At 34.3% G+C, this 26,603-nt stretch overlaps 1 protein-coding gene across 8 annotated transcripts; it reads right to left on the bottom strand.

The window, feature by feature from the left end:
* Positions 1-46: 46 nt before the first annotated feature.
* Positions 47-24,371, bottom strand: LOC105634571 (lysine-specific demethylase JMJ25). Of its 8 annotated transcripts, XR_016322076.1 has the most exons (16): positions 23,384-24,370; positions 23,158-23,273; positions 22,336-22,432; positions 22,076-22,220; positions 21,492-21,555; positions 20,661-21,378; positions 19,670-19,999; positions 17,981-18,574; positions 17,507-17,579; positions 17,317-17,402; positions 16,777-16,896; positions 15,241-15,302; positions 12,838-12,955; positions 6,327-6,498; positions 350-467; positions 47-241 (listed from the first exon to the last, which is right to left on the bottom strand). XR_016322076.1 is itself a non-coding variant. In XM_012217446.4 (15 exons), the coding sequence occupies exons 1-14, from the start codon at positions 24,059-24,061 to the stop codon at positions 377-379; spliced, it is 3,081 nt and encodes a 1,026-aa protein (XP_012072836.1). In that variant the 5' UTR covers positions 24,062-24,369; the 3' UTR covers positions 47-241; positions 350-376. The 8 variants fall into 8 exon arrangements, 4 of the variants coding, with proteins under 4 accessions (XP_012072836.1, XP_012072834.1, XP_012072833.1 ...); XR_016322067.1 differs by lacking the exon at positions 12,838-12,955 and having other exon boundaries at positions 23,384-24,371; XR_001046882.4 differs by lacking the exon at positions 6,327-6,498.
* Between the last annotated feature and the right edge of the window lie 2,232 nt (positions 24,372-26,603).

The raw sequence follows: 26,603 nt of genomic DNA on the forward strand, positions 1-26,603 counted from the left end.
CAAAATCAACAAAATTCAAGTGCTGATAATGACTTTGACTCATTAATAGCAACAAATGGCACCTTAACTAAAATTAATTAAATGTAATAATTTAGAGCATTTTCCACTTCTTTCGTAGATCAATAGAAAAGATTCCATATGACAAGGGATCCGAACAGGAGATTTCCTAGAATGATCTAATATACAAAAAGAAAAGCTTCCTGCTAAACGAAAAATAAAATCTGCAGATTCCAGTGGTATCCTGTGGAAAAACTACACAAGAATCAACTTGCTGGCGGTGTTAGTAAACAAAGGAACCAACTTTTAAAGAGAACAGCATAATATTCAGCAAAAGGTATTAGTAGCCTACCGAACAATGCCTCAACAGGGGCATAGACTAGCGTGTATTCTTCCGCTTGGAAGATTTCCGCTTCTTTTTTGTCCGAGTCTTGGCAGTTGGCTTTTCCTCTACTTCTGTAATCTCAGGGCTGAAACTCAACAATTTAGAAACTCAGTTAATTCAACTAATGAAAAATTAAAAAAGAAAAAAGCTCACCAGTACAAAAGTTATTTCAGCTAAACCATAAAATTAAACCTGCATTACTCTATCTGTATCTGTGAAAGTTGCATTAACCCGGAAAGTCAATGAAAATCGCTGGCTCTAAGGATCTCAGTTGGAACTAATGCAAAGAAATTCCAATTTCATTCAAACACCTAAATCAGCAATTCACAAGCAAAGTTTTATATTCAAACTTAAGACATCCCAAACCCCCTCCAAACAGGATAAAGACCAATTTCAATTCACTCACGGAAGCTTGTTGAGACCAATTTTAGAGCTCATTTAATGAGCCAAATTTGTGCTGGCTTGACCTCAGCTCATCCATGTGTGACTCGATTAGCTATAGTTATTATCATTTGTAGATACTATTAGTATAGTCTAACAGTTACACATCCTATATATACAAGTCTTAAAAATTCCATTGGAATCAAATTATACAAAGATTATAATTATTACTATCGGCTGAATACATAAATTCACTCGTGAGCTTTGTTACCTTAATCTTATGACATCCTCTCAATTTTTACTTTCATCTATCAAACATTTCAACTTATAAAATTATACCTATTAAACACTTCAACTTACAAAGTTAAATCAATTAAACACCTATTAAATAATTGAAAAATATAAAATTATTGTTCTAAAAAGTATGCCAACTATGCATCAAATTAATATTTTGTATATAAAAGCCAAAATAAAAAAAAAATATTATTGCTAGTGTAAAAAAAATATGTAATGCTACCAAAATTTATAAGTTTAAGTGCACAATATGTTATCTACAAAATTCAAGGTGTCAGGGCTAGAATTGCAAAGTTCGAGACGTAAATTTGTATATTCTGCTTATTACTATTTCTACATACTAGAAGTGTAGTCTAACAGTTATAATATACATATAATAGTATCAAAGAGAACAAATACATGATAAAATACATAATCTTAAAATGTACAGTCTCACAGCACCATGTGCACATGATATGCTAACAAAATTACACGAAACTTTAACAGAATATAATTGACAGCTCATTTTTTTCAACTTGATTCATAATTAAGCTTTTAAATAAAATTAAACAGCATTAGGAGCGAGCATGATTTTGCATAATTTAGGGCTTGAAAATTTTTTCTAAAATTCAAAGGCCCAAAGCGATGTATATATCTTATATCTTTATAAATCATTGCATACACATTAAAATATTACTAGTTAAAAATAATATTTTTAGATATTCCCACTCATTTTGGCTAGCTGAGCAGTAAGGATCACTTCCCACCAGTAAGAAATTATCCACATACATAAATGTAATCAACAACATTAGAGCTTCTCATATATAGGATAGTTTCATCTTTAACTCCCGAAACCATAACGCAGGAGACAGACATTTATTCTGTTGTGCCAAGCCCTATGCGCTTATTTAGCTCTGATAGAAACATTTTAAAGCTTGTACAGCATATCCTCACATCTAAAAACAATACAACTTCAATCTTACCAACATAAATGTCTTCCTGTAGCACAATATTTAAAAATGCACAATTTACATCCATATGGTACGTTTTCCACCCCATTTGAACAATTTGATTGTGCAAAAGGAAATGGAGGTTTTCCTTCATTTAGAATCATCCCCATTGCTCAAGTTCACCTAGGTTCTAGTTGATTTTACCAAAGAATTAAAAGATATCTCCATCCATGGATATATGGCTTGTACAATCACTATCCAAAAACTAGTGGTCTTCAAAATTTTGTTCAGATCGGTTTCAAGAACATATTCAAACCGAATTAACCAAATCAATTCGGAAAAAAATTTAAGAAGAACCAAACCACAGAGTAGTCAAACTCCCAAACTGTAGATATACAGTTTGGTTTAACTTAGGCAGTTTGAGCAATTTACCAAGTTTAAAAATTTTAGTTTATTATTTACGTAATATTAGGCTTCAATTTAAAAGAAAAAATCAGTTATTTGACTTCTTAAGTCATAAAATACCATTGTTCATTACAAAAACCTCGAGATACATGATAATTTTTTTTTACAAAAAATAGATTTTTAGTTAATCACATTAGAAAATCTAATAAATTTGAAATATAAGTATAAAAATGTGGTACTTTTACATGTGTATAAGCAATGGTGGTTTGGTTTAGAAATTTTACAACACCTGACCTTTCAGTTTATAAAATTATCCAAACCAAACTGTAAGAACAAACCATGGTTCATGGTTTGATCTTACTTGGTTCGGATTGACTCAGGCAGTATGGGAACATCCCCAGAAAAAACCAGGTGAGATTTTTAAGTCATTTGACAATTTGAGAAACCAAAAATAAATGATCTTGTTGTTTTTGAACAATAAAGTTTGCCTGTTAAGTTGGTTGTTGCTGAGGTTGATTTTACTCGCATTTCAAATTTTTACTATCACCATGTTTATTCAAATTTTGGCCAAATTTTCCTACCAGCAAATTTTCTCCGAGTGGTTTTTCTTCTTACAAGTACCACAAGGAGGAAATTTTCCCTGCTAAACTTTAAGGTATCAAGTGCTTTTCCCCCTTTTTTTATCTTTGCTTTTCCCTTTTTTTTATCTTTTTCAAGCTTAGGTTTCTTGCCATATTTATAAAATGAAGTCTGCTTTCTGTTGTCGCCTGGCAAGGCCTGTTTGTTGGTTCTTAAAATCTCAGACACTCTACTCCTTAACTTGCAACTTGCTAAGTAATTTAGCTACTGCCATCATCTAATCACAACTTTATTCAATTAAATGAGATTTTTGCATCTAACATCCCAAGTATTCTCTATAGTCTCGTGTCCTTAGATATTATATCTAAGATGCCGAATTTGATTCACAAGATCCATCAACCTCTTTCACTGTCCTTCATTTTCAAAATTTCACCCTTTTAAGTTTTGATATAGCTACTGAAGGAAATAGAGCGAGGGCGTTATAGTTTTTGGTGCACTTATCAGTGTGAAGCTACATTTGTTTTGGGGTGGGAGTGCCTAGCAATGGGGTTGACTCATGCCCCTTCACGTAGCCTCTGGTAGATCATCAAACATTAGAAAAACCTTCAATCTTTACTCTCCAGAAATCATAATTCTCTACTAAGAAAACAAGAGGTCATGTGAGTAAATTTTTGCTGCTATCCAAGGGTGCAAAAAACAACCCTTAAGAAGAATGCTTTGACATCATTTGAAGTTTTCCGATTAAGAGAGAACATATAACATGAAAGTTAAGAATAGAACTTCCCTCCCTTAGTGTGTTTTTCAGATAATATGCTATATATATATTTATATAGCAAAGAGGACAAAATGAAAAACAAACTAAGTAGTAGCTTTAGCTAGATAACATTCCTAGAATATGGAAGTACACTACTTTGTACCAAACATTAACTAGCTAAATATTACAACAACAACCAAGCTAGCTTGTTGAAGTATCAAAGAGTATGGGAGAAAGATTTACTCTATTTCTTGTGTATTTGCGGTTTACGTCAAAGATAAATATATCAAAATAGGAAAGCTACAATAAAGGGAAAATAAAGAATTTTCCTAAATATCCTCTTAAATTTAATATGCAAGATATTCTAGGATTCTACGAGTCATTCTCCCTCATGTTGGTGCATAGATATTACACATGCGCAACTTGCAAATCAAGCTATGAAATTGTCTATTGTTAAGCCCTTTGATGAAAACATAAGCAAGCTAATTTTCCGAGGTCACATGAGTAAGCTTTAGGATACCTTCGATAACTTTTTCTTTTATGAAATGCCAGTCAATCTCTATGCACTTTGTCTGATCATGTTGAACTAGACTGTAAGCAAAACTAATGGTTGCCTTATTATCACAAAACAAGGTTGAATTTTCTTCTTTTGACATTTGCAAATCTCCCACTTTCTTCCTTAGCCACAATAATTTCACAAACCCTCAAGCCATAGCTCTATATTCTGCTTCTGCACTTGAACATGCCACCACATTCAGCCTTTTACTCCTCCAAGTAATTAGGTTTCCACGAACAAAAGTACCCAATCAATATCAGTATAGGCTTCAACTGAGATGACCATGCTTGGAAAAGAGTATCCAAGTGCAGATTTTAGATACCCTAAAATGCGGAAAACAGCTTCAAGATAAGAACTTGGGGATCATGCATATACTCGCTATTATACTCATAGCATATGCTCTATTTGGTCTAGTGCGAGAAAGATAAATCAATCTTCCTACTAGTCTTTGATTTCTAGTCAAATCATTTTTTTTTTTTTTGACGCCCTGCTTGTAATTTGTAACTAATTTCAATGGGGAGTCAACTTGTTTACAACCCAACATACCAGTTTCTTCCAAAAGATCCGAGATATACTTCCTCTAAGAGATAAAGATCCCTTTATCTGATTTAGTGGCTTCTATGCCCAAAAAGTATCGCAGACCCCTAAATCCTTATCTCAAACTCCTGAGCAAACAATTTCTTTAAGGGCAATCTCCTCTTCATCATGTTACTTACAACCATATCATCCACATAAACAAGGTGAATGTACAATGTCTGATAAAGTAGTCTTACCATTATAGTGTCTGATAAACAAGGGATGATCATCACTATTTTGAGAATACCCAAAAGAAATCATGGCCTTACTAATCTATCAAACCATGCTCTAGGTGACTGTTTCAGACCATACAATGCCTTCTTCAATCTGCAAACCTTTCCTGTTGTTTTACATTATCAAAGCCTGGAGGAATATCCATGTACACTTCTTCCAGATCTCCGTACAAAAAAATCCTTTCTCACATTAAATTGATAATCCAGGTTAGCTGCACATGACAATAAAATTCTAATAGTTTATCTTTGCAACTAGAGCAAAAGTCTCATGGTAGTCCGCTTCATAGGTCCAAGTAAATCCTTTGCCACCAATCTAGCTTTGTACCTTCCAATTTTGCCATCTACCCTGTGTTTTACTGTAAATACCCAAGTTTCTGCCACAAATTGTTCAATTTAGCATAATATTAAACAATGGTCATCTCACCTTATTTGGTTCCTTAAACTTTATTCTAAAGTTCATACACTTGTGCATCATTTCCACATTGAGAATAAGTTTGGAAAATAGTTATCCAGATTTTTGTTGCAGTGTCCAACATTAAATACTCACTAGAGATCTAAGGTTGCATGGAATTTGTACATTTAATGTAGAAAAAATATTTTCTTCTATTTGAATCATCAATAGGGACACATATATATACACATACAAGATACTATAAACCTATCATAAATCTAACTCCTAATAGAATTCTATTTACAACTACTCCTTAACACTCCCCCTCAAGTTGGAGCATAGATATTAATCATGCCCAACTTGTTACAAAGATAGTTAACTCGAGGTCCATTTAGAGCTTTTATAAAGATATCTCCTAACTGTTCACTTGTTTTAACGTGCCCTGTAGAGATAACACCCTATTGAATCTTCTCACGAATGAAATGACAATCAATCTATGTTTTGTTCGTTCATGGAATACGGGATATGATGCAATGTGAAGATCAGCTTGATTATCACATCATAACTTTGCAAGCAAGGATGACTTGAAGCCAATTTCCTCTAATAACTGACGAATCCAAATTAATTCACAAGCAGATTGTGCCATAGATCGATATTCCGATTCAGCACTCGATCGTGAGACTACATTTTGTTTCTTGCTCCTCCACGATATCAAGTTTCCACCTACAAAGACACAATATCCTAAAGTTGATCTTCTATCAACCTTCGAACCTGCCCAATCCGCATCTGAAAAACACATGTTCAAATGCCTATGATTGCTGTAAAGCAAGCCACGACCTCAATTACCTTTCAAATAGCACAAAATCTGTCCTAAAGCTTCCCAAGGAAAACACAAAAAATGTGACATCTGCAGAAATAAAATAACGGTCAAGATCGGGAGAGAAACAACGATAGCCTTTTTGACGCCGAGAATACCCAAGGATAACACAACGAAGGACTTTGGATTTAATTTGGAAACCTGTGGACGAACATCACGAACAAAATAAGTACAACCAAAAATATGAGGTTCAATGGGGAATAGAAGCTTAGAAAAAAACAAGACATTATAAGGAATTGCACCATTAAGCACAGAAGAAGGCATGCAATTAATCAAAAAACATGCAGTAGAGACAGCATCAGCCCAAAAATGTTTAGGGACCTTCATTTGGAATAGAAGTGCCCTAGCAACCTCAAGAAGACGTCAATTTTTTCTTTCTGCAACCCCATTTTGAGGAGTATCAACACAAGATGTTTGATAGAGAATACCATTCTATGACGTATAAGAATGGAAGGAACTAGATAAGTATTCTTTAGCATTATCACTATGCAATATGCGAATAGAGGTATTAAATTGAGTTTTAATTTCAGTACAAAAGAAACAGAAAATAGAGAATATCTCAAAACAAGTTTTCATTACAAATAACCAAATAACACAAGAAAAATCATCTACAAAAGTTACAAAATACCGAAAGCCAGTTTTAGAAATAACAGGACATGGACCGCAAACATCAGAATGAACTAACTCAAAAGGGGATGAAACTGTTTATTGACTCGAGGAACTAAAGGTAAACGATGATGTTTGGCAAATTGACAAGATTCACATTCTAAAATTGACAAAGACTGAAACTGCAGACACAAGTTCTTTAAAGTAGACAATGAAGGATGACCCAAACAACAATGACCTCAAGAGGAGATAGAGCACTAGAACAAGCCAGAGATAATGAAATGTGTTCATCCAGAAGATAAAGGCCACCACACTCACGTCCTTTACCAACAATCCACTTCGTCAAAAGATCCTAAAATACACAATGTGTAGGATAAAGTTTGACACAATAATTCAGCGTACGAGTAATTTTGCTTACAGACAGTAGATTAAACGAAAAACGAGGCAAACAAAAAACAGAAGACAATGGAAGAGATAAAATGGGATTGGCGATGCAAATACACTTGACAGGAGATGTGGACCCATCAACTAGAGCAACATGACGATTAAATTGTTCAGGTTCTTTTAATGAGGATAAGAGACTAGGGTTACCTGTCATGTGATCGGTGCAACCAGAATCAATGACCCACTCTGATGAGGTAGACGTAAGACATGAAGGAGTACCTGAATTGGCAGCAGCAGCAGCAATTGAGGAATCAGTAGACTTAGAAGAACGGTATCAAGAGAGCTCAGCAAACTCCGCAGCAGAAATTGTTACGTTGTTGTCAGAAGAAGTAACTGCACAATCTTGAGTTGCCATATTTACCCTTGGTGGCTTATTTATCAGTTTCTTGCAATACCGTTTAATGTGACCAGGTTCATGACAACAATGGCAGATAAGAATGCTTGCCTCCCGAGTGATTGGTCCATTACTAAGGTTATTTCCTCTTCCTCTATTTCCTGGCTGCCTAGCTACTTGATTACGACTCACAAGAACACTATTATTAAAAGGGGAAGGCGTATGAGAACCTTCAGTACATAGCAATCTAGCGAAAGTCTCCTGAAGAAAGGTAACATCACAGTCTGAAAGAACTTGTGATTTGGCAGTTTCAAAAATTGGAGCTAGACCTGCAAGAAAACTCATCACAGCCATTTGTTCTCGCTGCGTCTGTTGAACCTTAACATCAAGACTAAAAGGCAATAAAACATTAAGTTCCTCGAAATCTTCTTAAATTCCATGAAATAAGCTGTAAGGGGCTTATCTTGCTGGTCGGCCCGATAAAATCCTTTGCAGACCTCATACATACGAGACATATTACCTTTTTCGAGTACAAAAATTCACGATATTCCATTAATTCTTTAACAAAATCACAATGATTGATTAACCCAACCACTTCACTGACAATAAAATTGCGAATCAATAGAAATAACTTAGCGTCTTCCTTGAGCCAACGTTGCCTAGTGTCACCAGTTGATGGATCATCAATTAGATGATAATCTTTTCAACACTTCACAAATAAATTCGAATTGTCTTACTCCAATCTAAATAATTAGTTCCTTTCAATTTATGTTCTGTGATTTTATTCATTGCTGGGATCAATTCAGTAATAGTAGTTTTAGAATCTGTAGGTTTAGGATCCATTATTAATAAAAACTAAACACCCTACCAACAATGCAGAAAGAGACACCAAAAAAAAAAAAAAAAAATCTTTCAATGCAAACAGAAGCGAAAGGTAACTTGAAACGCCAAATTAACAGAACTGAGAACACCCTTACCAAAACTTCGCTGGATCGAAAAAACAACTATTTGAGTAGACTGCTGACATAAAAACGAAGCCAGAAAGCAATTTCCGATCACTGAATGCACCGGCGCATGGTACTATAGCAAAAACTTGTATCGGCGCGTGGCAATGAATCCGGTGACCGGATTTTGAGGGAACGCTGGTCGGCAGCTGGAGCAGCTCCTGAAGTAGGCGATGAGACTAAACAGTGACCCTAGAATGGTGACCAACACTGACAGGCACCACGCGCAAGGAATCCAGTGACCAGATTTTGAGGGAGCGCTGGAATTTTCTATGCAAACGGGAAAAATCAACTTTAAAGAGCCCTGGGCTCTAATACCATGTAAATTTAATGTGGAAAAAATATTTTCCTCTATTTAATTTATCAATAGGGACACAAATATATACACAAACAATAAACTATAAACCTATTAGGAATCTAACTCCTACTAGAGTTCTATTTACAACTAATCCTTAACAGAATTAATAAGCCAAGACATCACCAGGGAATTTTCAAAATCTCATTTATCATAGATTGGATTGGTTACTTCAAGTTGGGTTTTAGTTCCAGCAAGATTACTCCGCAATCCTCTAGCTTTAATAAATACCAAACAAGACATTGACCAAGCAAGATAATTAGTACATCAAGCTTAGCTAGACATATTTGTAAAGAGGGATTATCATGAGAAAAGCCTATATTTGCTTCTAACATCTTAGGTTCTTGTACTTCAGTCTCAATACCCATGATGCATTAACAATAATAAATTAAAAAATAGGGGTAGACACATAACTAACTGTTGATTTTAAGAACAAGTTTGGGAAATTTTGGTTTTATATTTGTTGTACATTTGTGATTTACATCTAGGCGTATATATACACATAAACCTACAACTACATAGGAAATATACACATGCATAAATATTGCACATGCCCAACTTGCAAATCAAATTATGGAATTGTTTATTGTTAAGCCCTTTAGTAAGAACATTTGCAATATGATTATCCGAAGTCACATGAGTAAGCTTCAAAACACCCTGGATGATTTTTTTTTCTTTGATGAAATGTCCATCAATCTCTATATGCTTTGTCCGATGATGTTGAATAGGATTTTAAGCAATACTAATGGCGGCCTTGTTGTTACAGAACAAAGTCGAACCTCCTCCTTTTAGCAGTCGCAATTCTTCCATTATCTTTCTTAGCCATAACAGTTCGCAAACCCCTTGAGTCATTGCTCTATATTCCACCTCTGCACTCGAACGTGCTACTGCAGTTTGCTTTTTTACTTCTCCAAGTAACTAGGTTTCCTCTAACAAAGGTACAATAACCAAAAGTTGATCTCCTATCATCTAGTGATCCAGCCCAGTCAGCATCAGTAAAAGCTTCAGTTTTAAGGTGACCATGCTTAGAGAAAAGTAAACATCTTCCAGGAGCAGACTTTAGATATCTTAAAATGCGAAAGACAACTTCAAGATGAGAACTATGAGGATCATACATATATTGACTAGCTAAACTTACAACATAGCTATATCAGATCTAGCATGTGAGAGATAAATCAATCTTGTCAATCAATCTCAGATATCAACCCAAGTCAACCAATTCTCCCATTCCTGTTTGCAATTTGTGATTAACTTCAATGGGAGAGTCAACTGGTTTACAACCCAACATGCCAATTTCATTCAAGAGATCCAAGATATATTTCCTTTAAAAGAGAAAGATCCCTTTATCTAATCTAGCAAATTCTATACCCAGAAAGTATCTCAGACTTCCTAAGTTCTTAATCTCAAACTCGTGAGCCAACAATTTCTTTAAGCAAGCAATCTCCTCATCATCATCTCCAATCACAACCATATCATCAACATAGACAATTAGTAAAGTGAGCTTACCATTACAATGTGTAATGAACAACGTATGATCAGCATTACTTTGAGAATAGCCCAAGGAAATCATGGCTTTATTGAATCTATCAAACCAATCTCTGGGTGACTACTTTAGCCCATACAATGCTTTCTTCAATCAGCAAATCTTACCTTTGGTTTTCTCATCATCAACGCCTGGAGGAATATCTGTGTAAAACTCTTCTTCTAGACCACCATGCAAAAAAATATTTTTTTACATCAAATTGATGCAGGCTCCAATCCAAGTTGGTTGCACAAGACAACAAGACTCTAATAGTGTTCAGCTTTTGCAACTAAAGCAAAAGTCTCCTGATGGTCCACCCCATAAGTTTGAGTAAATCCCTTTAGCACCAATCTGGCTTTGTACCTCTCAACTGTGCCATCTGCCCTGTGTCTTACTGTAAACACCCATTTGCATCCTACTGATTTCTTCCCAATGAAGAGGTAACAAGTTCCCAAGTTCCATTTTTTTGCCAAAGCTTTCATCTCCTCCACTATTGCTGCTTTCCATTTTGGATCTGAATATGCTTCCTACTAATTCTGTGGAATGGAAACAGAAGATACAAACAACACAAAAGATCTATAGGAAGGAGATAGTCATAAGAACATATTGGAATATAAGATGTTTGGTGCAAGTTCTAACCCCTTTTTTGAGAGCAATGGGAAGATACATCATCAACAACAGGTTCAGAGTTAAGAATATTAACAGAAGGAATTGCATCAGAATTAGAACTAGGAGTTATAAAAGACTTGTGTTAGAGATGCAATTACGACAGGTTGCAGTTTAGTCTACCTATGTAGTAGTTTCCTATTTTATTTTTGGTAGGAGGTCAACTATTTAGTGGTCTTCTTAATTAGTAGTTTCTTATTTCTCTTTTTGGTAGAAGATCTCCTATGTAATAATCTTCCTATTTAGTTGTCTTTCTATTTACTAGTCTTGTCATTTAGTAGTTTCCTATTTTATTTATGGTGGGAGATCTCATTCTAGTAAGATTGCTTTAATTAGTACTTGTATTTCTCCTTAAATTAGAGCCTTTAATCATGAAATAAAACAAGCACAATTATTATCAACTAAATTCAGATCTAAACACTCTCTAACGAGTCTAAGGTTAGAGCACCCTTTCCAACGAGTTCACATTCTTTTTCTTTTCAACAACCACAGGTTAAAGAAAGAACAAATCCAAAACAAAAGCTTTAGCTTTCGAACCAGACGAGATCTTGGGTGAATGAACATAATAACTCACTAGATGGTTTTTCAGGATCTAATTGCAGAGATGATGGTTGACTAGGCATACCACGCCTGATGGCATTAACCTTCTCTCTTCAACCGTACCTCTTTAAATCTGGCCTATCAAGTCTACCCTTTTTTGTTTCATGCTCATTACTAGTGTTTAGATTCACAAATTGTTCAGGAACAGATACAAAAATAGGAGCTAAAGGAGCTTCCTCTTCTATCCTAATCTCCCCCTAAAGAGTAGTTGGTGAGAAATAAGGCTCACTCTCTAAAAGTATCCATACTCACAAGGTATTTTCGAGTTAGATGATGATAACACTTATAACCCCTTTTGAGTGGCAGAATAACCAACAAATAAACATTTCGAAGCTCTAGGTTCTAACACAACCAAACACTTTTGGAGGAACAATATATGAGGTATTATCCTATTGTCTTAAGAGGCATCCTATTAATGAGATAAGTTGCAGAATGCACTGCATCTCCCCAATAAGTCTTGGGAACATTCATGGTGGATAAAAGAGATCTAGCTACCTCTAGTAAATACCTATATTTTCTTTTAAACACTCCATTTGAGCTCTCATATTCACACAACTAGTTTGATTAATGATTCCATTTGAGTCTAAATATGCCTGAAAGATGCTACCATATACTTTGTTCCATTTAATTCTTTAAATTTTAACCCTCACATTAAATTCAGCAAGTAAATCCAAGTTAATCTATTACAAAAATCAATGAAGGTAACAAACCATTTATAACTAGATAAGGAAACAGTAGGACTCGAAACATCCGAATGAATAGTCATGAAAGGAACTAAACTTCTATTATTATAGAAAATATAAGAACTCCTTGTATGTTTAGCAAGTTCACATACATCACAACTTAAAAACTCTAATTGACAATGCTCAAAAAGACTAGGATATATTTTCCTCAGAACTAAAAAAAGAAGGATGTCCTAGTTACCTAAGCCACAAATCACTAGTCTTACCGTGATTTCCTAATAGGGCTCGAGGGATACCGGGAGCTGGAGGACTGCAACCTTTTTCGAGAAGATACAAGCCATTGCGCAATCTACCAAAGCCAATTGTTTTCCCCGTTCTCAGATCCTGTAAAACACAATGAGCGGAAAAAAAATCAACTTTGCAGTTGAGGGCTTTCATAATGGCACTAACAGATAAAAAGTTTACAAAAAAACTAGGAATATGAAGGATAGAAGTTAAATTAATGGCGGATACGCACTTAATAGAACCTGTGCCATAAATAGGTGAGAAAGAACCATCAACAATTCAAACAAGATGAATAGGTTAAAAATGTATTAGAAGAGCTTGCCATATGTATGTCTGCTCTTGAATCTATAACTCATGAATCATCAACAGAATCAATAAGTAGGGTCACACCAAATCGCACAAAATTAGAAGTAACTACGGTGGATGAAGAGAAGTTTTGACAAAAAACGCTTAATAATTGTATCTCTGCAGAGAAATTCCCAACAGAAGATGCTTCAAGTACTGCTGCTACTTCGGCTCGATGTGCAATAGGTCTACTTGAACCAATTCTTTTTCCACCACAATCCATCATTTTACCACCACAACCCCTAGTCAATCGTCCATGCGATTCCCAACATTTTCCATGGTTTTAATATCGTCACCATTCATTAGATAATAGTAAACCGACCAAAAAATATTAATAGACTCACAACTAACCAGCAACCCAGCAGAAACAATAGCTGAAAAAACACAGCAGTCCGAAATACACAGCAAAAGGACAAAAAACACAGAATAAAAGATCTGAATTGGGTTGGTCAAAGGTGCAACACCTAAATGAAGCTGTCGGAAAACGAAACGATCGGAAAATCTCACCGAAAAGTCAGCCAACCCCTGAGACCTGTTGAAATACTAGAACAAGTTGATCCTACCGGAGCGGAAAGCAGCGAGAAAGGTCACACGCCGGCGCGTGGGAGAGGCCGAAACTTACTCTAGGCGTGTGAGACCACGCACTTGGTCGGACAGTCAACGGATTTCAAGGAGCAAGTTGCCGGCGTCTGGGCTTCCTTCTAAGGGCGCAGTGTACTCACCTCCACCTAGAAAACCTCTAATAGCACAAGACAATCAGCTGCCCTATTGCCGTAAAGACTTTGTTTATGCAGTTTCTAATACTTCCCATCCAGCTCTAATAACATGTTGATTTCAAGAATAAGATTGGGAGAAATTGGTTCTATATTTATTGAATATTTGTGATTTACATCTAGGTGTATATATAAACATAAACCTACTACTATATAGGCAATGTACAATAAAGGAAATAAATCATATAAGAATATATAAGTCAAAACTAGCCAAAAAAGCAGGAAACACAAGTAGCCGAATAAAGTGGCAGCAATCAGAAATACACAATTGAGCACCAAAGAGAAAAAAATTTAAAAACGAATGACTTGAACCAAGTTGGGCAGAGGCACAACACTTAAGAGAAGATTGTCAAAGAAAGAAACAAATGGAAAAACTCCCTAGAAATTCAGCCACACATTGCCACATGCCAGCACGTGAAGAAGTGTCACAAATTACCGTCGACGCATGAGAGCACATGCTTCACCGAACAGCAACAAAACTTCCAAGGATCGGTGGGTTTCCTTTTTTCTCAAAGTGGGCAGTGACAATTAGATCTTCCTAGAATAGATGCCGAGGAGCTTGGCCCCAAAAAAGCCTAAAAGAACTAGGCCTGTAATTTATTGTAATTTTACCAATAAAGGATGGCAGGATGGCTCTGATACAATGTTGAAATATCAGAGTATGGGAGAAAGATTTTCTCTATTTCTTGTGTATTTGTGGTTTACATCAAAGATATATATATAAATATATATTTACATACCTGAACCTATACTAAATAAGAAAGATGCAATATACCTGAACCTATACTAAATAAGAAAGATGCAATAAAGGGAAAATAAAGTATTTTCCTAAAAATCCTCTTAAATTCAATATACAAGATATTCTAGGATTCTATGAGTCAACATAGCTAAATATTACACAAACCAAACTGCACCATAGCCTATAAACCTAGATAAACCTCACAACTCTTATAGAAACCTCAAGAAGCAACTACACTTATTGAATTTGAAATATCCCCACCTAATGAGACTAGAACCATAAAGCAAACTTTATAATGGAAATGAGCTCCTTGTCCATTCATAACATATCCTATTAAAAAAGAAAAATACAACTGCTAATTTGGAGTTGCATCATCAGAAACTAATAAAGACTATGCAGTTATAACTACTATAAGCAATAGTTTAGCCGGGAAATGAAGAAAACAAAATTGAGGATGAAGCAGTCAATGCAATATGCTCAAGATAAAAGATGAATGTATAATTCAAAATGTATCATTAGCCACTCACTCTTTGCCATGCTCCAAAACTTCCACAGCCCATTTCATAGCATGAAGATACATTTTCTTCACCTGTTTCAAGGCCCAGAGTCTAACTAGTCAACACATGATGAAAAGAAAGTAACATTTGGATAAGCATCACTAATGCTACAAGTTGAACGAAGGTTATGAACAATATGGTATCATAAGCAAAACATTCTAGATATATGTTCGAGAGGACAGCATAGGCGACAGGAAAGGGAGCTAATGCATGGTTATGTAGCAATAGAATTCAAAAACAAGTGATCCAATCTTAATAGTTATGTTTCAATGGCATCTCTATTGGACATATTTATTAAAGAAATCTGAAACAAGATCACTTTCTTCATATCAATGATATTTTTTAAAATCTTAATGCATGGCTTTGGATAGGAACTAAGCTATTAATCACATGTTATTAATTTTACTTTTTCTTGTTTAACATTTAGCAATTGAAAAGTAGCTTGCTTATGAATTTTAAAGTTTTCATTTTTGTTTTCTTATGAGATTTGGAATTTCTTAACTAGAATACTCATTGATCCATATAAAAGGGCATTCTAATACTAAAAAGTCAAGAATTCTAAAATAGAAGGTTTTTTGATTAACTTGTTAAGGTTGCTCTAGCCTCTAACTACTTTATAGGGAAAAATTAATAATTGATAGAAGTGTGAAATAGCCATTTTTTAAAATGCAAAAAAAAAACACCTAATTATTTTTTAAAAATTGAATTTTAAATTCTCATTTCAGTGGAAATTTATATAATGATGAAAGGAAAAGGAAGAAGTTGAATTTCTATACAAGTTCACAGTAAATTTAGAAGCATAGCTGACTAGCAGACCAGTTCAACCCAGAACCGGGAGGGATCAGTTCCAGTTTCAGTTCCTCCCCAAAAGTTTTGAGATCAGAATCATCCTAGCACCATCAGTTCAACCAACAGTTATGATCAGATTCAGTCCCAAATCATGTTATTTCAAGGAAAGGTAAAAGGTAGGAAAAACCAGACAGAAGCAACCGGCTTTTTCTGGGCCTAGAACCAGCATGGACCAGAATCAGAAACTTAGAACCAGTTCCAGTCCCAATTCAGTGATTTCAGGGCATGAACCGCCAGCTTGTTAAACCAGAATCCCAATTCGATAACCGGCAAGGCTTATTTAGTTGTGCCATTATAACTTCACACTTATCATTCACTAGCCATGCAATCTAGATTTGAAGGTTGTATTACATTAACTCTAGAATTAAAATATCAAAAGAAAATTTGAAAAGGTGCCACCTACCTAGCAAATTATGAGGGTACAAGAACATTTCCCTTCATATGAAACTGGATAAAGGAAAAGGAGGGGGAAAGCACACTACACTAAGATAAAAACACATCTATCCAAAGAAACTTATACCAACAAATCAAGCAACTTGGCCCATGGGATATTAATCACCACATCAATATCATTTCAACAGTTCCTATCACCACTCTGTTAAAAAGCAACATAAAATGCATCTTACGAAAGAACTACAATGTAAAGACAACTCATACCTCCAACTTGTCTTCCTTAGCCCGATGATTTGGGGGAAGCACACGAAATTCCTCCGTCAAACGAATGCACTCACCAACATTTTCTGGTGAAACAAAGTCCATTGCTACCTTTATACATGACTGTCAATATCGGAGAAAGACAATTAGTCACTTCACTATGCATATGAACACGTACCTCCAAGAGCAAACCAATTGACAACATAAATAAACATATGGAGTTACTTGGGCATGAAAATAGCAAATGCAAATGTTGTAAATTCAGAGGCATCCTATGATGCTTCAAAGTGCCCTCCCATTCAAACAGTTACGATGTCCAAAAATTAGTTAACACCACGTCATACACAGTTACGACTTGAAAAATATAATTTCTGATACAGATGCCTTTCTAATACACAAGACACTTGCACTGCATAACAAACAGATGCTAAACTAAAACCTCATCAAATAACAAAATATTACAAGCTAAATGATAAAAATTTGAGCAGTGCCTACGGAACAGTCATAATTCCAATTAAGTTGCCAAATGAAAATTTACTTTACCTTCAAGTTTCTCACTTGATGAGGACAGCCTGCAGGAATAAAGACTGCATCTCCAAGTTTCTGGACGAACGTCCATGGCTCAATGCCTGTATCAAAGTATATTAATACATAACTAGAACCTCAAATTTGAATTGAAGAGAAAAGAATAAATAATTCTAATATTGCAGATGGTAAAAATAAGATGGCTAACCATATTCCTCTTTCAGCCTCCTCTTATGCTCCAGAGTCAAATAAAAGGTCTGATCATGTATAGGATGAACAACCTACAAAAGAAAAAACATTAGTCATGACAAAAAGGCCAAAAGGACAATGGTAACAACAATACATGCAGTCATCTAGCAATACTCTGATTAGTTATCATATTTTATTAAACTTCAAAATGTCTCTTACTGGAAGCCTTTAGATAGAATATGCTAGATTTGCTGTTCAGAGTAGTAGTTGCAGAATAATTATTTTAAAAAAAGGTGCAATGCTTGGGCAATTTTAAGTGATAAAAGTCACGCATTCAATCATCAATTATAGTTATCAATAAACGTTTCGTACTTGGGGCAAGTTTTAGGGGATTGACTCAAAGCCTTGTAAGAAGCAAACATAAAAATTATAACAAAGACACATTTCAGTGAAAAATAGCATAGCCGAATTTATTGTTTACATACACAAATACCTTCTGCAATGGGCAGCAGTGTATGTGCCTAAATTCTTTGAAGTGCTTGTTAAGATATTCCTGCAACTTAGGAACATCTTCTCGACGGAAAATGTCCCAAATAGCACCTCCCTCATCTGGACCTTCCGACTCATTTCTGCAATTTGGGACATTCTCAATGCATCTACTCTGAACTTCTAAGTCATTACTTTTCAGCTCTGATTTTTCTGAAAAGGTATGCTCAACTAAATTAGACTCCACTTTCTGGTAATCAACATCAACTGTAAATTCCACGTCACTCTCAGGCTCAGCCCTCATACCTTGAAAGACTTCTACGCTCATGCTCTTTTTCAGCTTTGATTTCTTTGAAAAACAACTATCATTAAACCCAGAATCCTCATTTTGGTTTTCAACGGCCCCAGCTTCCTTGGCATTTGTAGGCAAGCTGCCAGACAAACCACCATGCGTTTTTCCATCAACATCTTCCTCTGCAAGCTGATTGTTTCCAAAAATTTCTCTTTGATCTTGCTTTATGTGCGCTTTTTTCAAGTTTTCTATTGCAGCAAGATCTTCAGGTTTAAAGGGCACTTCAGCTGTATGAGTTAAAACATTGACCTGAAAACAGCCAATTTCAGCATAGATAAACAGCCAGTTTCAACATAGATAAACAGCCAATGATTAGGATTCCAATTATAAGCTAAGCATTTTGTCCAGAACAGTTACAATCTTTTATGTACTTTTTCCAATTCTTCTATCTTAGCAAGTTATGCAAGAGTAAGGGTCACTTCATTTTTGTGTTAAAACATTTACCTGAAACAGCCAATTTTAGCATAGATCAACAATCAATGATTAAATGGCCTGTTACAAGGTTAAACTTACATGTTGCTGTAAGACAAATTAAAAAGACCAGAAAACAGATATGATCCCACCTAAGTGAAATACTAGGAATGGGAGTTTGATCATAGTTGTCTTAAAAATAATATTTTCAATGGCACGAAAGACTGCTCTTAGGTCTTAAGCCTACAAGAGGTTTCGAGCTCCACTACCATTTGCAATGTCCCATAGTGTGTTATCAAAATTAACTATAATCAACAACCTATTATGCAATCTCACAAACTGAACTGATTAGAAAAATAATTATTTTCATGGTTGGTTTAGGAGTAAAAAAGTCAGAGGCAATACTTTTTAGCCATGTAAACAAGCAATCCAGAGTATTTTCCTGTGTCACAGGCATTCCATAAATATGGCATGATACGAAAAAAAAAAAAAAAAGAATTCCCTTGGCATTAACAAACTGCTCAAGATTTGGTACGTTGTTGTTATATCATCAACTAGAATTAGAACTCACGACACCAACATTAACCGCTTATTCAAATATGGACCATTTCCAAGGATTCAAACACAGCTGGCCGCTAATAAACTAGGCCTAGACCGACCTCAACTGAATTCCAAGAATAGGTGTACTAATAATAGATTATTCAAACTTCCTGAATGCAAGACAGTTTAGACAAATTGGTTGCAGTAATATCTACATTGCATGGGCCGTTTCATCAAGATGTTTCAGATTTTTTTTTTTTGTATTCTAATCACAGGGGCAGTGCAGTACAGATTACACAATATATCTCACAGTTAATCCCATTCCATTTTGAGTTTCTAGTTCTAGCTACAGAAATCAAAAAATACAAAAGAGAAAAAGAACACTGAGCATACCGCATCAGACATGTCACAATGAAGCTTTGTTACAGAATCTCCACGACCAAGTTCTTGATGGCATCCATAAGCAATATATGTCTTGGGCCCCATATCCGGCTTCAAAGACTCCTTGGGTAATCTGACAGCAAGGTTCAAAGGTCCAATTTGAGGATGTGTATACTCCTTGAAGGGCAAACAACAGATGAATTCAGCACCATGTCGTGGCAGATGTTCATCAAACATGCTAGATGGAGGCCAATCTTTCAATTTCAGTATCCGAGGCCAATTCTTTATGTCAAATTCAGGCGTCAAGTATCCTAGAAAGAACTGATGGACGTTAACATCTACCTGCATATCATGAAGATTTCACCATCGCCGGTTAGATTATAATTCACTGCAAAAACCTTTCAATATAAGCACACAAATTGTTGTGGACAAAAAAGGATACAAGAATTGGTTAGAATAAAAAGAAATTTTTTAAAAAAATGATAATATAAGATGCAATGACAAAATGTTATTAGTAAACTAGAAGACTGCACCACCACCCCCACCAATGGTCATTACCAACCCTCTAAAACAAGTGGAGATATACTGTCAATTATATAAGCATCTATGTTTGTCATTTATATAAGAAACAATCCATGTTTCCAGTATTAGTGTGAGAAGGCATTAGGTTAATGTCGAATAACTGACTGGAAGCTAATAATTGGAAACAAATAATTCATTATCAGTATCCTAAGATAACAAACAATACTGTTTGACTTGATGCTTTAGCATCAATATTCAGCGCTTGAAACAAATTGTTAAAAATGTGTTATACTTCAAAAGAAAATAACAGTAACATAGACTAACTCAACATAGCCATAAAGACAACAGATCTTCCCTCTAACTTAATGCATTAGCATTCTTGGTGAACATAGAAATGAAATATTATGAATAAATGCAAGCGTCAGACAAAGCAGTTAAAGTTAGAACATTTACTATGGTCATCAATCCAAACTACACTGACCTCACACCAATCCAAACAGTCAATTGCCTTCACATCCAAAAGCGTGCCATGTTTTTCATTTCTTATCTGGCGAAAGGCACGCCACATGACCATTGGTTCCCAGCTTAAGCCAGTTGCAGTTTCAAGAACATTGCTAACAACCACAGGCTCAGCCCTCGTCCAATGGTACTGAAAATGCTTCAGATCATTTTCTTTGATGTCTCTTGCCTTAGGATAGTATAAATAATTGTCTTCTGAATCCTCACGACATGCTGCTTTTAACAACTGACTATTTTCCAAGTCAAGATCTCCTTTGGAGTTAAAACAGGCACATCTTTCAGCTGGATTTTTAACCTCGTCTAATTCATATCTTTGTGCAACAACTTCCGCTCTCTTAACTAATTCTGAAACCCAATATTCTGAGAACAAACATTTCAGCTCTAGGATGCCAAAACCACAACCACAAACAATGCTTCCATCTTCATTTGCTTTCCATTCGAAGTTTGAACTTGGGAAATCCTTAGAACTATTTTCAGGTGGCTTTTCAACTGCTAAATTGACTTCCCCCATTCCCCCATGCAAATATTCAAACCCTCTATCAATATACTCCATAACCACCTCCGGACCACTACCCTGCAATTGTCCATTACGGATCTCCCGGCAACATATAAGGCATAGATCAGAAGAGCAGCTTGAACAGCTTCTGTGATAATCAAAGATAGAGGTTCTGCAGTTGTCACTGCAACAAAGAGAAAAAGTAAAGGATGGAACACAATAAATACTGCATTTAACTCCAACCCTTACCAAATTAGAGGGAAACTAGGGAAATTCGACACCTAGAGAAGGCCTTACCAGTACATGCGTTCATCCATAGGGCAATTAGCATTTTGAATCTCTAACTTCGCAAGTGACACACCTACGCAAATGAAAAATTCAGTCATTTTAATAAAATACAAAACCCACAAGCTGACCTAAAGATCCATGCATGAGCTCATATAGAGAAACTCACAAGAGTAGGCATCCACCTGTTTCTCCGCGATAAGCTCAGAACACGCATGCCCAGAAAAGAACAAGCAAAAAAACAAAGAGCAACTTTTTTAACCAGTCTCACTCTGATTAATATACCTGCTTTTCTGAAAACTGTAATGACTTTGGAAGCAACTGTAGAAACTAGTAAAAAAATATCTTCTATGTCTAACACCATCAAAAAACTTTAAAAAAAAAAAAAAAAGAAAGAAAGAACAAGCAAATAAGTTTTATGATTTCGGCACTTGACCGTCCAAGTGATAGGAACAAAACACAAAATGTAACTTTTAAATATACAGACTTTATGATTTTCAAACAAACCTGAAACAGTATTTTGGAATGCAAACTAAGCAAGTGCAAAAGTACTCACTCATTAGTTCCAAACAGTATTTAGCACAAACCCTAAGTACCTCGTATCCTAGCTTCGATCTCTCGCTCCATTATTTGTTGTTCATCTAACTGCTTCAAGAAGGGAAGAAGTGCTTGAAGCAAATATTTAGAATGCAAAACTTTCTTATCATCAGTGACTTGGAGCATTTTAAGACTTTCCAGCTCCTGCAGAGAATACCAAAATAGAAGAAATAAAAAAACATGACAAGCTCTTGATTGTTTACTGCAAATAGTGAAAACAGCAATGGATCATTCATTGTGGCTAGGAAGAAGAACTAACTTTGGCTGGAGTATCACGCAAGCAACCTTTGCAATTACAATTTTTACGACAAACTGGACAAGCTTCAGCAACTTCACCATGTGTCATCTTAGGATACCTATAGCATGAACAAAAAAATGACTTTAGTAACAAAAACGCTAATGGTGAAATGAACTCAAAAGTAAAATCAACATAATATCATGTAAAATAATTATCCTATTCAACACAAGTTTTTAGTAAACCCATTTTGTGCTACATCTTGCATGTGATCAGAATAAATCCTAAGTTTAGATTATTGAACTTTTAGCTTAGATATCTTAGCAGAAAAAACATCAAAGGGAAAAATATCAATGCATTATCAAGGCTCATAAAGTCATAATAACTTGCACTGTCAAATACCAACAGAAAAACATAAACACAAACAATAGAATAAATGTATAAATTAATGAAATTCAGAGCAATGACTGGTAATAATACAGCAACATACCACTTAAAACTAGCTATCAACACAGGATATGCATAAGCATTATTACTATAGACATAGTTAATCCTAATATGTAGTCTTGTATTTTCTTTTTTCTTTTTAATCAAAGTTGGCAGCTTTATTGTATCATTGGTTTAACAATAAATTAACTTTAGCAATGAATTCATTATATACTTTTCCTTCAAACATTTATTTCAACTGTTTGTTCGTATCAAGTATACAACTAATTATTCAAGTGTAATTGTTTAATGCCACAAAAGTTTCAAGCATTAAAAGCAGTTCAAATGTAAAAAGCTTAGCTATCTAAAATCTGCCGCTTCCATATGATGTGATATGGACAAATGAAACTAAAACCGTACCACGTTGACAAGCAGGGATGACAATAACGCTTCTTTTTGCAATTCTGGCACCTAACAACTGCACCTTTGTCATTCCTCTGGCACTGATGGCACATTACGCAAACCTCCGCAACGAACTGCAACACAAAAATCAGAAACAAAACCACCAAGAATAAACAGAAGGCAATATTAACAACAGACAACACAGAAAATTAGTCACTTCTGTTGTGTGCTTTTTAATTTTAACCTCTTTAAATGTCTGCGAGGTTTTCTGAGCCCTCCATGCATCAACCGTGTTACCAGTGATAGTCCGAGGATCCACTTGATCATCACGCTTCTTCTTATTGTGCCTCTTTTTCCCTGTTTGCGTAGCTTTCTTTTGATTTCCTTCAACAGAATTTCCATTTTCATTACTTTCTAATGTTTCCATACCATCTCTTTCTGTGACTGTAACGCTTTTTCTGCCCTTTCTACTCCGCTTCTTCCTAAGTGAAATATCTTCATCTTCTTCACTATCCTCAGCATAGCTAACCTTCTTTTCATTAGCTCTTAGTCTCTTCCTGTAAGATATTTCATTTGTCTTCTCCCAAGGCTTTCTACCCCTTTTCTTTGAAGAAGTTCCTTCACTTTCTACAACTTGTCCATTTTCCTGCTCTTTGTCTGCGATTTCCTCATCTTTGTTAACATATCTGCTTCCTTTCTTTCCACCCCTTCTACGAGAATCCTTCCCATCAGCCACTTCATCTTTAATTACTCCCAGTTTCTCATCGTTTCCTATGCCAGTTTCATCGTCAGGTTCTTGATTTTCTAAAGATTGCTTCTTTCCGTATGGGAGAACATAATCGCTCCCATTTTCCTCCTCACACTCGCAATTTGCAGGCGGATTGCCATCCGTTTCCGGAAGTTCCCTCGGCGCTATCTCCATCTTCTCTGGTCAAGAAGAACAGATCGATTCCCACAGGAAGTACTCAGCAAAAGCGAGACTTTTTTTTTTACGAACACATACTAATTTTTACATAGAACGAGGAACAAAAATAAAAGAGTGAGGAGAGAGAAACTGGAATAGGGTTTGGATTTGGGAAAAAAAAACGGTGGGTAGGGATTTCTTGTGGGTTTTGAAATCTGGCGCCAAATTGGGGTTTTAGGGTTTCTCTTGTTTCCATGCTTCAACAATTTAGGTGGGAAACCAACTCCTCATCTACTTGGGACCTTTTTTTTTTCCTTTTTTTATTGATTTAATTAAATACCTCTTCTTCTTGATTGGGGGAATGGGTCGTACTTTTACCATGGGTAACATCCTCCTTTTTCTTAAATAGCAATATTGAATTGTTTTTCCTTTTTTCTTTTTTTATTTCTGTAACTTTAGTATCCAAAAGTCTTTCTTAAATAGCAATATTCGCACCGAATGCCAATAGACAATTTTAATTTTCAAAGCTTAATCTAAAATCTCTTAATTAAAAAGAAAGAAATTAAATAAATCGATTCTAATATCAAATTAGTAATAGAATGTATTTTCTTTTTATCATTCTGGCTTAGATTTTATTAGAAGTATATAGAACTCATGCCAATGATGTAGTAACATTTTGAGTAATTTCTTGGTAAAGTTAAGTTTAACTTATTATAAGTAAAATTATTAATAAAATTATAAATAAATGTTAATAAATTTGCTTAATTGCTGTTAGAATCCAGATTTAAGAATAAAATTAAAAAAAATTAATAATAACTTGATGTGTGTCGTATTCGAATTTAAGTTGTGTGCAATGGAACAAAAGAATGCAGTACTTTTTTGGATAGTGATTGGTGAAGTGATAAGTGTCGTACTTTCCGTTCAGCTTTTTAATGACTTGTTGAGGCTTGTCAGCAAAATAGCCTCGCTGCCGTGCGTAAAATCCGCGACCGAATGCTCAGCTCAAGACAAGTATAGGAAAATCTTGAATCCAATATACGCTTATTTATATAAAAATTAATAGATAATTTTCTATTCTATCTATAATCTATAATTTATAATATATCTATATCTCTATGTCTATCTATAATATGTATAAATATAAAAATAAAGAAAATAATGAGATTTTTAATAGGGCTTTTAATGAAAATTACGATATCCAAAAACAACCTTAGTCGTATTCAATTACAAAATTACATTTTATTAATCGAATATATTTATAAAAATTATTTTTTAAGTCAATCATATATGATCTGATTTGTCTTCTCACTTATATAAGGAGTGAGAAGTCTCGAGTTCGAATCCTCTCGACCACAAGTGTTTTCATCAATTTGGTGAATGGAGGATTTTCCTTATTGTGTAGTTCACAGTATATTTCGGTCCATGAGATCTCCTAATGAATAAAAAAATTATTTTTTCAAAAAATACATATAAATAAGTAAGTATTTTAAAATTTTAAATTTTATTTTTACGAAATTTATTTTTTAATATATATATATATATATATGATAACGAGACATTTGAAAATTATTTTATATTTTATTTATTAAATATTTAATTCTTTTAGGATATAGATAAAATAAAATAAAATATATTCTTTTTATTAATATTCTTTTTTTGTTTGTATGATTTGATTGGATATTTAAAAATAAATAAATTTTCATATAGAAGATAAAATATTTTATTTAGAAGAGAGGTAAAAAAATTAGAAAAAAGTATATTATTTTTATTAATATTTTTTCTTTATGTTTGTAAGATTTGATTGGATATATTTTTTAAAAAGTAAATTTTAAAATAAAATTTACATAATTAAACATAAGACGATAAAAAGTTGAAATTTTTAATTTTAAAAAAATATAATATTTTATTGATATATTTATATATCTATATATATTAACTCGTTTTTTTGTTAGGTAAGTTTTAAAAAAAAATTTATTCTTAATAATAATTTATTATTTTCTTTTTTGTTACTGAATAATTTGCAATTATCATTTTAATTTAATAAGAGATTTATATCTCTCTTACAATAAATAGATGATCTATTGATGATTATGCATTTCTAATTTTCTTGATATTTTTTTCTATTCTATCCTAAATATGTTTGACTTAAAAGAAAATAATAATTAGGAAACTGAAAAAAAACTAGACCTATATATTTCTATTTGGGTCACTTTTTAAAGTTTCAAGAACTAGAGTTTGTGCATATGTTCCTTATTTTGATATACTGGATAAGGAATACTGCGACAGTAGTTAAAGTGATTTTCATTATCAATTCACATCATCTTCTTGTTTTTTTTCTTTTACCTAGCAGTAAAAATAAGTTATTATTATCTTTCATTATAGTTATATATAGATATTGATTTGGGGTTGAGGGCAGGGGGTTGAAGATTGAATGATGGCTTAATTTAGGGGCTAAAAGATTATGTTTAGGGATTTGATCAAACTTTATTATAATACTACTTCATTATATCAAAATAGAATTAAGTACATAAGAAGTAGCATTGCAAATAGTTTGTGGAAC

Source organism: Jatropha curcas, chromosome 1, assembly GCF_041381405.1.
Source record: "Jatropha curcas cultivar XTBG-Jc1 chromosome 1, XTBG_Jcur_1.0, whole genome shotgun sequence".
NCBI classification, from domain to species: Eukaryota; Viridiplantae; Streptophyta; class Magnoliopsida; order Malpighiales; family Euphorbiaceae; genus Jatropha; species Jatropha curcas.